The 12,593-nt window shown below is 37.6% G+C and overlaps 1 protein-coding gene across 2 annotated transcripts in view; it reads left to right on the top strand.

Moving 5' to 3' along the window:
• ankhd1.S (ankyrin repeat and KH domain containing 1 S homeolog) overlaps nt 1-12,593 on the top strand; it is a 75,950-nt gene that overhangs the window by 15,160 nt on the left and 48,197 nt on the right. For both annotated transcript variants that reach the window (XM_041588761.1, XM_041588760.1), the window contains exons 5-10: nt 2,723-2,870; nt 5,167-5,400; nt 7,476-7,570; nt 8,542-8,779; nt 11,663-11,854; nt 12,509-12,593. The exon at nt 12,509-12,593 is cut by the window's right edge and continues 25 nt beyond it. In XM_041588761.1, coding sequence (XP_041444695.1) covers nt 2,723-2,870; nt 5,167-5,400; nt 7,476-7,570; nt 8,542-8,779; nt 11,663-11,854; nt 12,509-12,593 — 992 coding nt within the window. The remainder of the gene's footprint in view (nt 1-2,722; nt 2,871-5,166; nt 5,401-7,475; nt 7,571-8,541; nt 8,780-11,662; nt 11,855-12,508) is intronic.

Genomic DNA, 12,593 nt, shown 5'->3' with positions numbered 1-12,593 from the left:
AAAAAACACTGATCAGTTGAAAAAAGTTTGTCTTCCTATTTGTTTTTAAGTATGATAAGCTCTGTCTAGTCATTTTATCATTGAGTGTATTACATTTGTGTACTTGTTTTAAATAACAGAATATTTTTATAGCCAAAACAAATTTTTTAGCTGAAGCAGGTTTAATTCAAAGTAGACATGTATTCATTCTCAAAAAGCACAGTTTATAGAGGAAACATTTTGTATTCAAAATTAATCCTGCAGTTTCAGTCATTAATCCTGTACTGAAATTCATTTTATAAAAAAAGAAATTAAAAGAACTGCAAAAAATCCACCTGTTCGGTTTATCAAAAATCCATTGTATTCTATTACAGAGTCTTAATAGGTCTTTGTGCGGTTTTTCCTTTGCTTTGTCCCGCTTTTGCTTCATTTATCTGCAGCTTGTGTCAGACTTTCAGATAAGCAGTAGTTTATTACACAGTGGGCTTCTGTGTGGTTTGGTAATTTTAAACCTCCTCATAAGAACCCTAACATTCAAATAAAAACAAAAACCTCATAGATATTTCTTAATTAAAACAATTGGCATAAAGAGTGTTCAGCGCAGTCCCTTTTCTTTGAGCTTGCGTTGAACAATGGATTGTATTGTGATTAGGCAGTTTGAAAACTAATTCAGCAAACAAGGTTGCATCCAAAAACACACACATACGGTCACAATACAATAACACACAACAATAAGGTCGGCTTTTATATCCGGTAATGTTATAACCATCAAGTATATTTTTATTTATGGAGCACTATTATTCTATTTTGGGAATTCATAAAAGTGGTGATACTGAGACAAAATAAAAGTGTCGGCAACAAAATAAAAAATGTTGGATTTCCCACCAAATTCACAAACATTTCTCAGCAGTATCTGTGGAATAAAGCGACTGTTGTATCAATTCTAACAGCTATTTCTATGGGGGGGGGAGAATTCACAAAAGTGGTGATACTGAGACAAAATAAAAATGGAGATAAAAATGTCGGATTTCCCACCAAATTCACAAACCTCCACTTTTGTGAAATTCCAAATCTCCACTTTTGTGAACTTGTCTTTTAAACAGACCGTTTTCAGATTTTGTCGTTTGCACGACATTTTAAAGACATTTTTTCTGAATTTTTCTTTAGCTCTTACTACACCTGTCAGTCAGCCATCAAATTGGATTTTTTTTTACCTAGGAAGATTATACATCATTTTTTAAGGATAATCTTGGCTTTCTACATCTGCCTACACGTTTATGTAATTCCACTTCTGTAGCAAGATATAAGGGTCTAAATACAATAAATGCAATTTTGCATAATATACAGATTTTTAAAAGAAATATGTTTTATTATCTTAAGTCATGTGTCTGCTGCTAAAACTAAAAAAAAAAATGCCTGGGGGCTTTACGTTTCCTTAAGATATATTCACTCAAATTGCTAATATTGCCTCATTCATTAAGCTAAAACTAGTAAAATAATGCAAGTATGAGATAAAGAATTTTTACATATCAATTTGTATAAAATACACTTTTTTTTTTGTTTAAGTGTTTTTTTCTTGTTAATGAGGCTTTTAGGCAGATTTCTGTTTATATAGAGAAAGTATTTTACACCAGTTTACTGCCACTTTTACTCCAAAAAAATATCTCCACTTTTGTGAATTCCCCCCTTTGTGTCTGTCCCTGATAGTATTCAGTCATCACTATAGCTGTGGGCAACACTAGAATTGTTAGTTAACCTGGGCAAAAACCTGCTTTTGTGTGCTAACAGTGGTTTTATTTCATTTTAATTAGGGATGCTCCAAATCCACTATTGGGATTTCAGGCCAAATCCCTGAATTCTTCGTGAAAGATTCAGATGAATACAGAACAAAATCTGAATTTGTATTTGCATATGCAAATTAGTGTTAATAAAGGAAAAAGTGCCAAAAAAAATGTTTTTACTTCCTTGTTTTGTGACGAAAAGTCATGTGATATCCATTCTCAACCCTAATATACATTTGTAAATTAGGATCCAGATTGTTTGGCCGAATCCTGCTGAAAAAGGCAATATCCTGGCGGAATCCCGAACCGAATCTTGGAATCGGTGCATCCCTAGTTTTTAGGGATGCACCAAATCCAGGATTCTGCCTTTGGTGCATCCCTAGTTTTTAGGGATGCACCAAATCCAGGATTCAGCCTTTTTCAGCAGGATTCAGATTTGGCCGAATCCTTCTACCTGGCCGAACCGAATCCTCATTTGCATATGCAAATTAAGGGCTGGGGGGAACTCGTGTGACTTTGTCATAAAACAAGGAAGTAAAAAAATGCTTTCCCCTTCCCACCCCTAATTTGCATATGCAAATGAGGATTTGGTTCGGTATTCGGCTGAATCTTTTGCGAAGGATTCGGGGGTTCGGCCAAATCCAAAAATGTGGTTTCGGTGCATCCCTTCTAGTTTTAACCATACATTGTGCAGTCTGTGTGCCTAATTTATGAATGCTATGCTATAGGGATAAATAGAATGACAGCCAAAAAAGCTTGAAGGGATTGCTACGTTAAAGTTAATTAATTTGATTCCAAATGTGAACAAACATTATTCTCTTCAGCATAGATACAAACTTCATATTATAAATTAGTATCCCCTTATTGACAATGTACTGCTTGTACTGAATTAAGTGTTGTGTGAAGTTGTCCTCTCCATTTTCTTGTACTAAACCAAACTCCCTTACTTTGCAAATTGACAGGTGTTGCTTGCTATGCATGCCAATGTTGAAGACCGAGGAAATAAAGGTGACATTACACCTTTAATGGCAGCCGCCAGTGGGGGTTTTGTTGATATTGTAAAACTGTTATTGGCTCATTCTGCAGATGTGAATGCACAGTCATCGACTGGTAAGGAACCGTTTCTATCCTAAACATTTCTTGCTTGTTTGCATGAGTTTTTCTATTTGTAACCTGCTTTGTATTAGGGTTAGTTCACACAGAGTGTTTTGGGGAGATTTGGTCGCCTGGCCACTAATCACCTCATTTTTGCTACGACCAATCTCCCCAAACACCTTCCCTGTTCCTGCGCCGGCTAAAATGAAAAAACCCCGGTGCTAATCACATGCGGTAATTCGTTTTCCGAAGTCGCCCGAAGTTTCCTCGTGAGGCAACCCTCGGGCGACTTCGGAAAACGAACCGCTGCATGTGATTAGCGCTGGGGTTTTTTTTTTTTCATTTTAGCTGGCACACTGACAGGGAAGGCGTTTGGGGAGATTGGTCGCCGAAAAAACAAGGCGGTTAGTCGCCAGGCGACCAAATCTCCCCAAAACGCTCTGTGTGAACTAACCCTTAGAGTCAGGGCACACGCTCAGATTCGGGGAGATTAGTCGCCCGGCGACTAACCTCCCCAAACTGCCTCCCGCCGGGTAAAGTGTAAATGGCAATGTCGTCAGGCGACTAATCTCCCGAATCTGAGCGTGTGCCCTGCCCCTTGAAGGGGTTGTTGACCTTCCAAACACTTTTTCAGTTAAGTTGTTTTCAGATTGTTTAGCATAAATAAAGTCTTTATTCTATTACTTTCTGTCTTTTATCTTTTACTGTTTTCCCAAAATTAAAGTTTAATGTTGGTGTTTCAGTCTGGCAGGTCAGTGATCCAGGAGCATCTGAATTGTTACAATTTGCTGCATTTAATTGCTACAATTAGTTGATACATTTCTCAGAAGTATCTGTGGAATATAAGTGACTTTTGTATCAATTCTAACAGCTGCCTTTAAAGGGGACATATAGCATACATTTTCACAATGCTTCAAACCATGTAAAATAGAAGAAATAGTTTTTATTTTAATACCTTTTGGATCAAAAAACGTCTGTATTAGCCTGAAAACTGTTCAAAGCCATCCCCCTTTGCAATTTCCTGTCTCAGACTCTTCAGTATCTGAGCTGCAGCCAAGGGCTCTTTCTGTATAAGCTATAGAGCAGCAGCCAATTAGGGAGGAGTGGGCGTGTCTGTGATGCCACTCTCAGTCCTTCCCTGCAGACATATTTGTTAACCCTTACTGCTGGTTTTCCCTTCCCTGCTCTTTTCTCTCCCTCTCTGTCCTATTTATTTAACCCCCTCTCTGCCCTGTTTGTTTTCCTCCCCCTCCCTTCACTGCTTGTTCCTTTCTCTTGCCCTGTAATAAATGTGGAAAAGTAAGAAAAGCAAACTTCTGTATAAATATTAGTATTATTAAAGTATTATTTTGTATACAAAAAGCAATCAACCTCTTTTGGGGTTTCCACATCTGTTATTATATGTTATACAATTCCAGAACATCAGCTGCATTTCCCCTTGCAGCTCCCTGCAGCTCCCTATAAATTGTTTCACAACAGCTGCTTTTCCTCTTGCAACTCCCTGCACCTGATCATAAATTGTTGCAGAAAAGCTGCATTCTACCTTGCAACTCCCTGCACCTGATCATAAATTGTTGCAGAAAAGCTGCATTTCACCTTGAAACCCCCTGCACCTGATCATAAATTGCTGGTTGGGGATCACTGGTCTATTTAAAATGAGCTCATACATAACCTCAAGGAATGTTCAGATAACTTTTTTCTATAAATGTAAGAAAGGTGTGTAAATGTATGTGTTTGACTCAGGATGAGATTCTATGTATTAAGTAGGGATGCAACGAATCCACTATTTTTAAATCGGCCAACCCCCGAATCCTTTGTGAAAGATTCGGCCGAATACCGAGCCGAATCTAAATCCTAATATGCAAATTAGGGGTGGGAAAGGGAAAGTTTTTTTACTTCCTTGTTTTGTGACAAAAAGTCTTGTGATTTCCCTCCCCTAATTTGCATATGTAAATTAGGGTTCGGTTCAGCTGCGCAAAAGGATTCTGCCGAATCCTGCTGAAAATGGCTGAGCCGAATCCTGGATTCGGTGCATCTCTAATTTTAATGTGTGCATTGTGTTCAGCTTGAACAAGGCCGCTGAGCTTAAACATTATTCATATGTTCAGTAATATGATGACATTTTTTATAAACTGTAGTGGAGAGCAGGTTTAAAACAAACATACTTTATAGTTCTGAGGCTGTCATCAGGAGATTGGTGGGGTTTTTTTGTTTCCTACCTCCTTATGAGTTCATAGTATGCTAGCTGTATTGATTGTAAAGCTGGTAAAATGTAATACTAAATATTTCTTTTCTTTCCCAATCTATATAGGTAACACTGCACTTACGTATGCATGTGCTGGCGGCTTTGTTGATGTAGTTAAAGTTTTGCTAAAAGAAGGTGCTAATATAGAGGATCACAATGAAAATGGGCACACCCCATTAATGGAAGCAGCTAGTGCTGGGCATGTAGAGGTGGCAAGGGTCTTGCTAGAATTTGGAGCAGGCATCAACACGCATTCAAATGAATTCAAAGAAAGTGCTCTTACACTGGCATGCTATAAAGGTAAGATACAAATATTTTTTTTGTAAATAATATATAATTTTTTAGGCAGAACTTTACACAATGTAAGGAAGTGTTTTCCTGACTTATAGTAGAAGCCAGCTCTCTCTTCCAGTCACAACTCCAGTTCTTACAAAGCATTTTGGGAATTGGAGTCTTGGCTGCAGGAGTAGAGCTGGCTTTTGCTATACTTTTAAAAAATCATGCAAAGTAATGTACAGCAGAGTAAGGGACCAGGAATCCCTTTCAGTGGAGCCTTGTCTATAAAATACAGCAGTGGGGCATGCAGCATTCTTAGCATACTTGAGGGAGTCCTGCAGCTAAAGGACAAATGTCCATAGCTCTCAGGCAGCCTTGTAAACTAGGGAGACCATGACAGCTGTAGCACGTTAAGAGTTTATCCTCCTGCAGTTGTGATATAGAGGGACAACTGTGACGCTTGTCGGGGTGGATAAGGTGGGGCAGATTTTGTCTATGGAATCAGAAGAGGACTATTTGAGAGGTGGAAACATTTCTTCTACAAGGGAAGTAGTAGGGAAGGGTCAGCCAGCTTACAACTTGGTCTGCTCGCACAGAGGTTTTTTAACACTAACAGGTAGGGGCTGATTTATCAAAGGTCAAATGTTAGAGATTTTTTTACCTCGAATAAACTCTAATGACCTTGAAACTCGAATAGTATCTTTAAACTTGAACGTCTAAAACACGAACGAATATTACCGAAAACTCGAAACTCTGAAAAAAAACCTTGAATGTCACGAAAGTCTATTAACATCTTTAAATGGGTCACTGGACCTCTGCCATTGACTTCTACATGAACTCTGCAGGTTTTAGGTGGCGCACTTTCAAATTTGAGTTGTTCCCAGGTTCAAGGTATGATTAATCTCGAATTCAAATTCGAGTTTGGATTATTCCCAACTCGAATTTGTGAGTTTTGACCAAAAATCCAACTCGAAAATTCTAATTTACAATTCGAACCTTAATAAATCTGCCCTTTAGAGTGAAGAGCACTTTCTCTGTGTGGCCTCAAGCCATTAGAGATTGCTTTGTGTCATAACAGTTGCAGTTAAAGGAGAATTCAACCCTTAGTTTAGAAACCCTCCCCCCCCCCCCGGGCAAATGCCCCTAATTTTTTACTCGCCTCTCCATGCAGATTCTGGCCTCGGAGTTCATTGCAGCCATCTTCTTCTCCGGTAATCTTTGTGTATTGGCGGCATTTTCGGCACATGCAGAGTTGGAGTAAACGTCTGGTCCCTAACAAATATTTTCGGAAATTTTCGTGACTTTTGGGGAATGCGCAGTGAAAGTTGAATACGGGTTGAATTCTCCTTTAACAGCAGTGTTTGTCACTCTATTCTTTTGAGTTTTGGCCAGTTCTTCAGATGTTTTATTTTGCTGGCTTGCAACATTGTAGTTAGAAAATGGCAGAAATGTCCAGACATGCACCGCTTGCAATAGTAATTACATTTATAAATAACGTTGAAACCTTTAAATATGTGCATATTTAAAGGCTGTTTAGGATTTTATTTGGATGGAGGATCACTTACTGCAGTCACAGATGCTTAGAGCATTTATATTATTATCCTTACCACATCGCTGTGTCAGTTTGGTGTTATGGTGGGGGACAATAATGGCAGCTCTGCTGTTAGAAGGATAATTCTCCAGTTAGCAGTACAAAGACGAATATGATATAATGTAATAGAGATAGGGTATCTGTCTCTCCCAACCCCCCCACCAAAAAAACTCACTTTATTGAATGGTGCAAAGTCGTGCTTTTTATCTTTTTTACCCTTCTCTTTTAAATCCTTTCTCTGTGAAGTGCTATTAATTCTTAATACAAGTTCATTTTACATTGAAAGTTCATGTTATTGCATTTTAAAGGCAAAATGCTACTTCTATTAAACTTCAACTTTGTTGTGCCTTTCATGTAGTTCGGTACGTCCTTCAAAATATTAAATTTCTGTCATTCTCATGAATCAGTTAAACATTTGTCAAACATACTTGTCTAAAAGACACGTTAAAAAATATATATATAACTATGTAGATACATTGTGATAGTGGACAACTTTTTCAATTTATAGGCCATTTAGACATGGTTCGATTTTTGCTGGAAGCTGGAGCTGACCAAGAGCATAAAACTGATGAAATGCACACTGCCTTAATGGAGGCCTGTATGGTAAGTTGAATCATATTAGGATTATTTATTATAAGTGTTTTACTAATGTTAATGTTGTCTCATCTGTGTTAGGAGTTTGTGTGGTCCTGTGGGTATAGACTCTATAGAAGAGAATGGGGCTGTTAACTTTTTTTTTTTGTTGGTTCTATCATATAGAAAAACAAAATAGTTTACAGGAGCACTGTAAGTCTTGTTAACCGATATAGCTTTATTAACCTTGTAAATCTTTTAATGTAGGGCATGTAAGAATGATACTGTTCCTTTTGATAATTATTTAGAATCCACATGCTAAATTACTTGCCTCTGCATTAATGGAAATGTCATTTATTTGTACCTTTCTCAATAGAGGGGGGGAGGGGCACGTAGCCAGAACTATTATCATTTTACCTGCTTGTACTTCTGTACAATCCAAAATTTAAGGGATACTGTCATGGGAAAAACTTTTTTTTTTTTTTTTCTTCTTCAAAACGCATCAGTTAATAGTGCTGCCCCAGCAGAATTCTGCACTGAATCTGTTTTCCAAAAGAGCAAACAGATTTTTTTATATTTAATTTTGAAATCTGACATGGGGCTAGAGATATTATATTGTCAGTTTCTCAGCTGCCCCCAGTCATGTGACTTGTGCTATGATAAACTTCAGTCACTCTTTACTGCTGTTGTGCAAGTTGGAGTGATATCACCCCCCCAGCAGCCTAACAGAACAATGGGAAGGTAACCAGATAGCAGCTCCCTAGCACAAGATAACAGCTGCCTGGTAGATCTAAGAACAGCACTCCATAGTAAAATCCAGGTCCCACTGAGACACATTCAGTTATATTGAGTAGGAGAAACAACAGCCTGCCAGAAAGCAGTTCTATCCTAAAGTGCTGGCTCTTTCTGAAAGCACATGACCAGGCAAAATGACCTGAGATGCCCTTTAATTTCCTGTTTCGCCTTATTTCCAGTTAATGTAATACTTGTATTTTTGACAGGATGGCCATGTGGAAGTAGCACGTTTACTGCTAGACAGTGGTGCTCAAGTAAACATGCCTGCAGATTCTTTTGAGTCTCCTTTGACTTTGGCAGCCTGTGGAGGTCATGTTGAACTTGCTGCCCTTCTGATAGAAAGAGGGGCTAATTTGGAAGAAGTAAATGATGAAGGTTATACACCTTTAATGGAAGCTGCGCGAGAGGGCCACGAAGAAATGGTGGCACTACTCCTTGCACAAGGTGAGTGAATTTGCATAATATTAAATCCAAAATTCAAGATGATCTGCAGTCTTGTAGAACTTGGCTTGGGCAGTACCCTCTTTATCTCTTGTATCTGTTATTTAACACAGCCATGCTAGCCTGCTGTCAGCCCTGTTTTACCTAACCATTAGAGTGAAGTAGTCACCCCAAAGTCCTCCAGAAAAACAGTTACACAATCAAAGGAATTTCGAGACGTTATAATTAACAGTTTGAAATGTTTGAAAATGCTTTTCAGCTCTCTAACTCCGAGCTAGTCAGCGACTTGAAGGGGGCCACATGGTACATTTCTGTTCAGTTAGTTTGCGATTTATACTCGGCATTCAGCTCAGATTCAAAAGCAACAGATATGACCCATGTGCCCCCCCCCCTCAAGTCACTGATTGGTTACTGCCTGATAATCAGCCAGTGTAAACCAAGAGAGCTGAAAAGCAGAAAGTAGTGTTCGACATCCAGTCACTCCAGCCTTTATACATTACATTTTAGCTAACTATTAGAAACATTTTTTATTTTGCACAGCCTATCTATTTACCTAGTTTTTATTTTTACACTGAACTATTCCTTTAAAGGAACAGTAACATCAAAAATCAAAGTGTTTTAAAGTAATGAATATATATAATGTCCTGTTGCTCTGCACTGGTAAAACTGGTGTGTTTGCTTCTACTGTAGTTTATATAAACAAGTTGCTGTGTAGCCATGGTCATTCAAAGCTGAAAAAGGAGAAAAGGTACAGGATACTCGGCAGATAACATAAAAGCTCTGTAGTATACAATGGGATTCTTCAGAATTTATCTATCTACTGTGTATACTGTGCTTGAATAGCTGTCCCATGACAGCTTGTTTATATAAACTATAGTTGTGTTTCTGAAGCAAAAACACGAGTTTTACCAGTACAGGGAAACAGTACATTATAGTGTTCTTAAAACACTTTCATTTTAGGTGTTCCTTTAATTATGATTCCAGGCTAATAAAAGGACTGGACAAAATTAGTACTCATGGCAGAGTGCCAAGTTGGAAGTTGCTTTATCCTTGCTGTCCAAGAGTCGCACATTTGGGTGGGGGGTTTACATGGATGATCCCCAGACCTTTTGGAATATTTTATTGCCAACTAGTCAAAAGTAGAATTGCCATAATAGAAGGAAAATCTGCACTGTACTAGAGATTTGCAGAATGTCCTGTCATTTATCTCTAAACTTAAGTGTAATTGAGTTAACCCCTTAGTGGCTGTTGAGAAACAAAAGTAAAGTTTTTGGATTGCACTAGAAACCAATTTGATTTGAAACCAATTGGTTAGATGCTGTGGTAGGACCTAAAACTTTTACAGTTAAAACCCAGTCTGAGTTTACCCCTATTTAATAATAAAACATTCAGTATTTCTTTGCTGCCTGCATGTTCTTTTTACCGCTAATGCTTTAAAGGGGTGGTTTACATTTAAATTAACTTTTAGTATGTTATAGAATGGCCAATTCTAAGCAACCTTTCAATTAGTCTTCATTATTTATTTTGTATAGTTTTTGCATTATTTAACTTCTGACTCTCTCCAGCTTTCAAATGGGGCTCACTGACCCCCTCTTAAATCTAATGCTCTGTGAGGCTACAAATGTATTATTGATACTTTTTATTACTCCTCTTTCTATTCAGGCCTCTCCTATTCATATTTTTATACCATTTAAATCCAAAACCATGTCACTCTAAAGAAGCAATTTACTTTACATCTGTCAATCAGACGGTAACATTTCTGCATTAAATAACATCTTATAGTTTGAGCAAGTACATTAGGGTCAGTAAATAAATATTTCTTACCGCACCCAAACGTTTAATCAATAAATTCTAAGATATGGGAGTCGAAATCAAAGGAGTCTGGAAGAAGGAAAGTTTACAAGTTAATAGTGTTCATATCTTAGAATTTATTGATCAAAAGTTTGGGGACGGTAAGATATATATATTTGTTTATTTCACCAGAGATGTCTTTGACACTGTTAAAATGCTGGTGTAGCGCTAAGAAGAGAACTGCACTGGCATGAGAAAACTCTAACAGGAGCACCATCCTCGGGAAAAACCTGGGAATCTATTTCACTGGCGGGTGCCTCACATTTTGCCTCCCCCAGGGTTTGCATGACCTTTAAGTTTGACAGGGGCAGCTTTTTAATTCTTCTGATAAAAGTTCTTACATGGCAGAAATGGTGCTGCTCTCTATAAATAAAAATATTTAGTGCTGCTTTTCCTTGTTATCCTTGGTGATGCAAGTTACAAGCAAAAGATCGTACGTATAGAGTGTTAAATATGGCATAAATACTTTGTGGGGGGGGGAGAGGTGGGCTCTAACTTGCTTTGCTTACAACTTTTTTGTAAATGTCTGATTATTTTTAACATTTTATACAGGTATGGGATCAGTTATCCAGAAAGCTCTGAATTATGAAAAGGCTGTCTCCCACAGACTCCATTTTATCCAAATAATCCACATTTTTTAAAAGTTTCCTTTTTCTCTGTAATAATAAAACAGTACCTTATACTTGATCACAACTAAGATATAATAAATCCTTATTGGAAACAAAACCAGCCTATTGGGTTTATTTAATGTTTACAAGATTTTCTAGTAGACTTGAGGTATACACAAAAATAGGAAAAAGGCACACTCACTTCAATGCTTTTGCAAAAACTCCCAAATTTTTTTTCTTTTATTTATAGTGAGATTCCAGTTTTAATATAAAACTCCATTATATTAAAGCCAATATACTACTGGTTATCGTGTTTCTTACATTTATTGTATTCCAAGAAAGGAATGCATTTTTTTTTCTTTATTCATAAATCTATATATACATTTAAAACGTATTTTAACAAAAAAAAATTTTTTGTTTAATGCAGGGGCCAACATAAATGCACAGACCGAAGAAACACAGGAAACTGCTCTTACCTTGGCGTGCTGTGGTGGATTTTCAGAAGTTTCTGATTTTCTCATCAAAGCAGGGGCAGACATAGAACTTGGCTGTTCTACACCTCTTATGGAAGCTGCTCAGGAGGGGCATCTGGAGCTGGTGAAATATTTGTTGGCAGCAGGTACACTTTTTTTTTTTTTTTAAATCAGAGCTACACCGATCTTTTTGCATACTAGCATGGTTGATATTAAAGGAGAAGGAAAGGTGGAAACTAAGTAAGCTTTATCAGAAAGGTCTATATAAATACACCAGTAAACCCTCAAAGTAATGCTGCTCTGAGTCCTCTGTCAAAAGAAACACAGCATTTCTTTCCTTCTGTTGTGTACACATAGGCTTCTGTATCAGACTTCCTGTTTTCAGCAGAAACATCCAGGGCTAGGGCTTGAGCATGCTCAGTTTGCTCCACTCTCCCTCCCCCTACCTGCTACATCACAGCAAGCTAATATGGCAGCTGCTATCCTAAACAAACAGAGAGAGCTTCTAGAGCTGTTTACTCAGGTATGGTAAAGAATTCTGCAAAATAAATATAGTCTTATAGCTTGCACTATTGTGGCTAATCTATTGGCAATAAACTGTCTCTGTAGCTTTCCTTCTCCTTTAAGGCTACTTTCAAGGTGAAAAATGATACCTTTTTACCTAGGAGCATCTGATTTTTTTTCAAGAATACAGCTATAGTATTTGAATGTGTATAAATGCTATTTTAAATCACAATATACTTGTTTTGCTTATAAATTGTTGATCTATTCATATTGTAAATCTGAATATTCTTTTTAAGGCGCAAATGTACAAGCAACGACTGCTACAGGGGATACAGCTCTGACGTATGCATGTGAAAACGGTCACACAGACGTTGCTGATGT

This window comes from Xenopus laevis, chromosome 3S (genome assembly GCF_017654675.1).
Source record: "Xenopus laevis strain J_2021 chromosome 3S, Xenopus_laevis_v10.1, whole genome shotgun sequence".
In the NCBI taxonomy this organism is placed as follows: domain Eukaryota; kingdom Metazoa; phylum Chordata; class Amphibia; order Anura; family Pipidae; genus Xenopus; species Xenopus laevis.
Note: the sequence above shows the minus strand (reverse complement) of the source record. Positions and strands in the feature narration are given on the sequence as shown.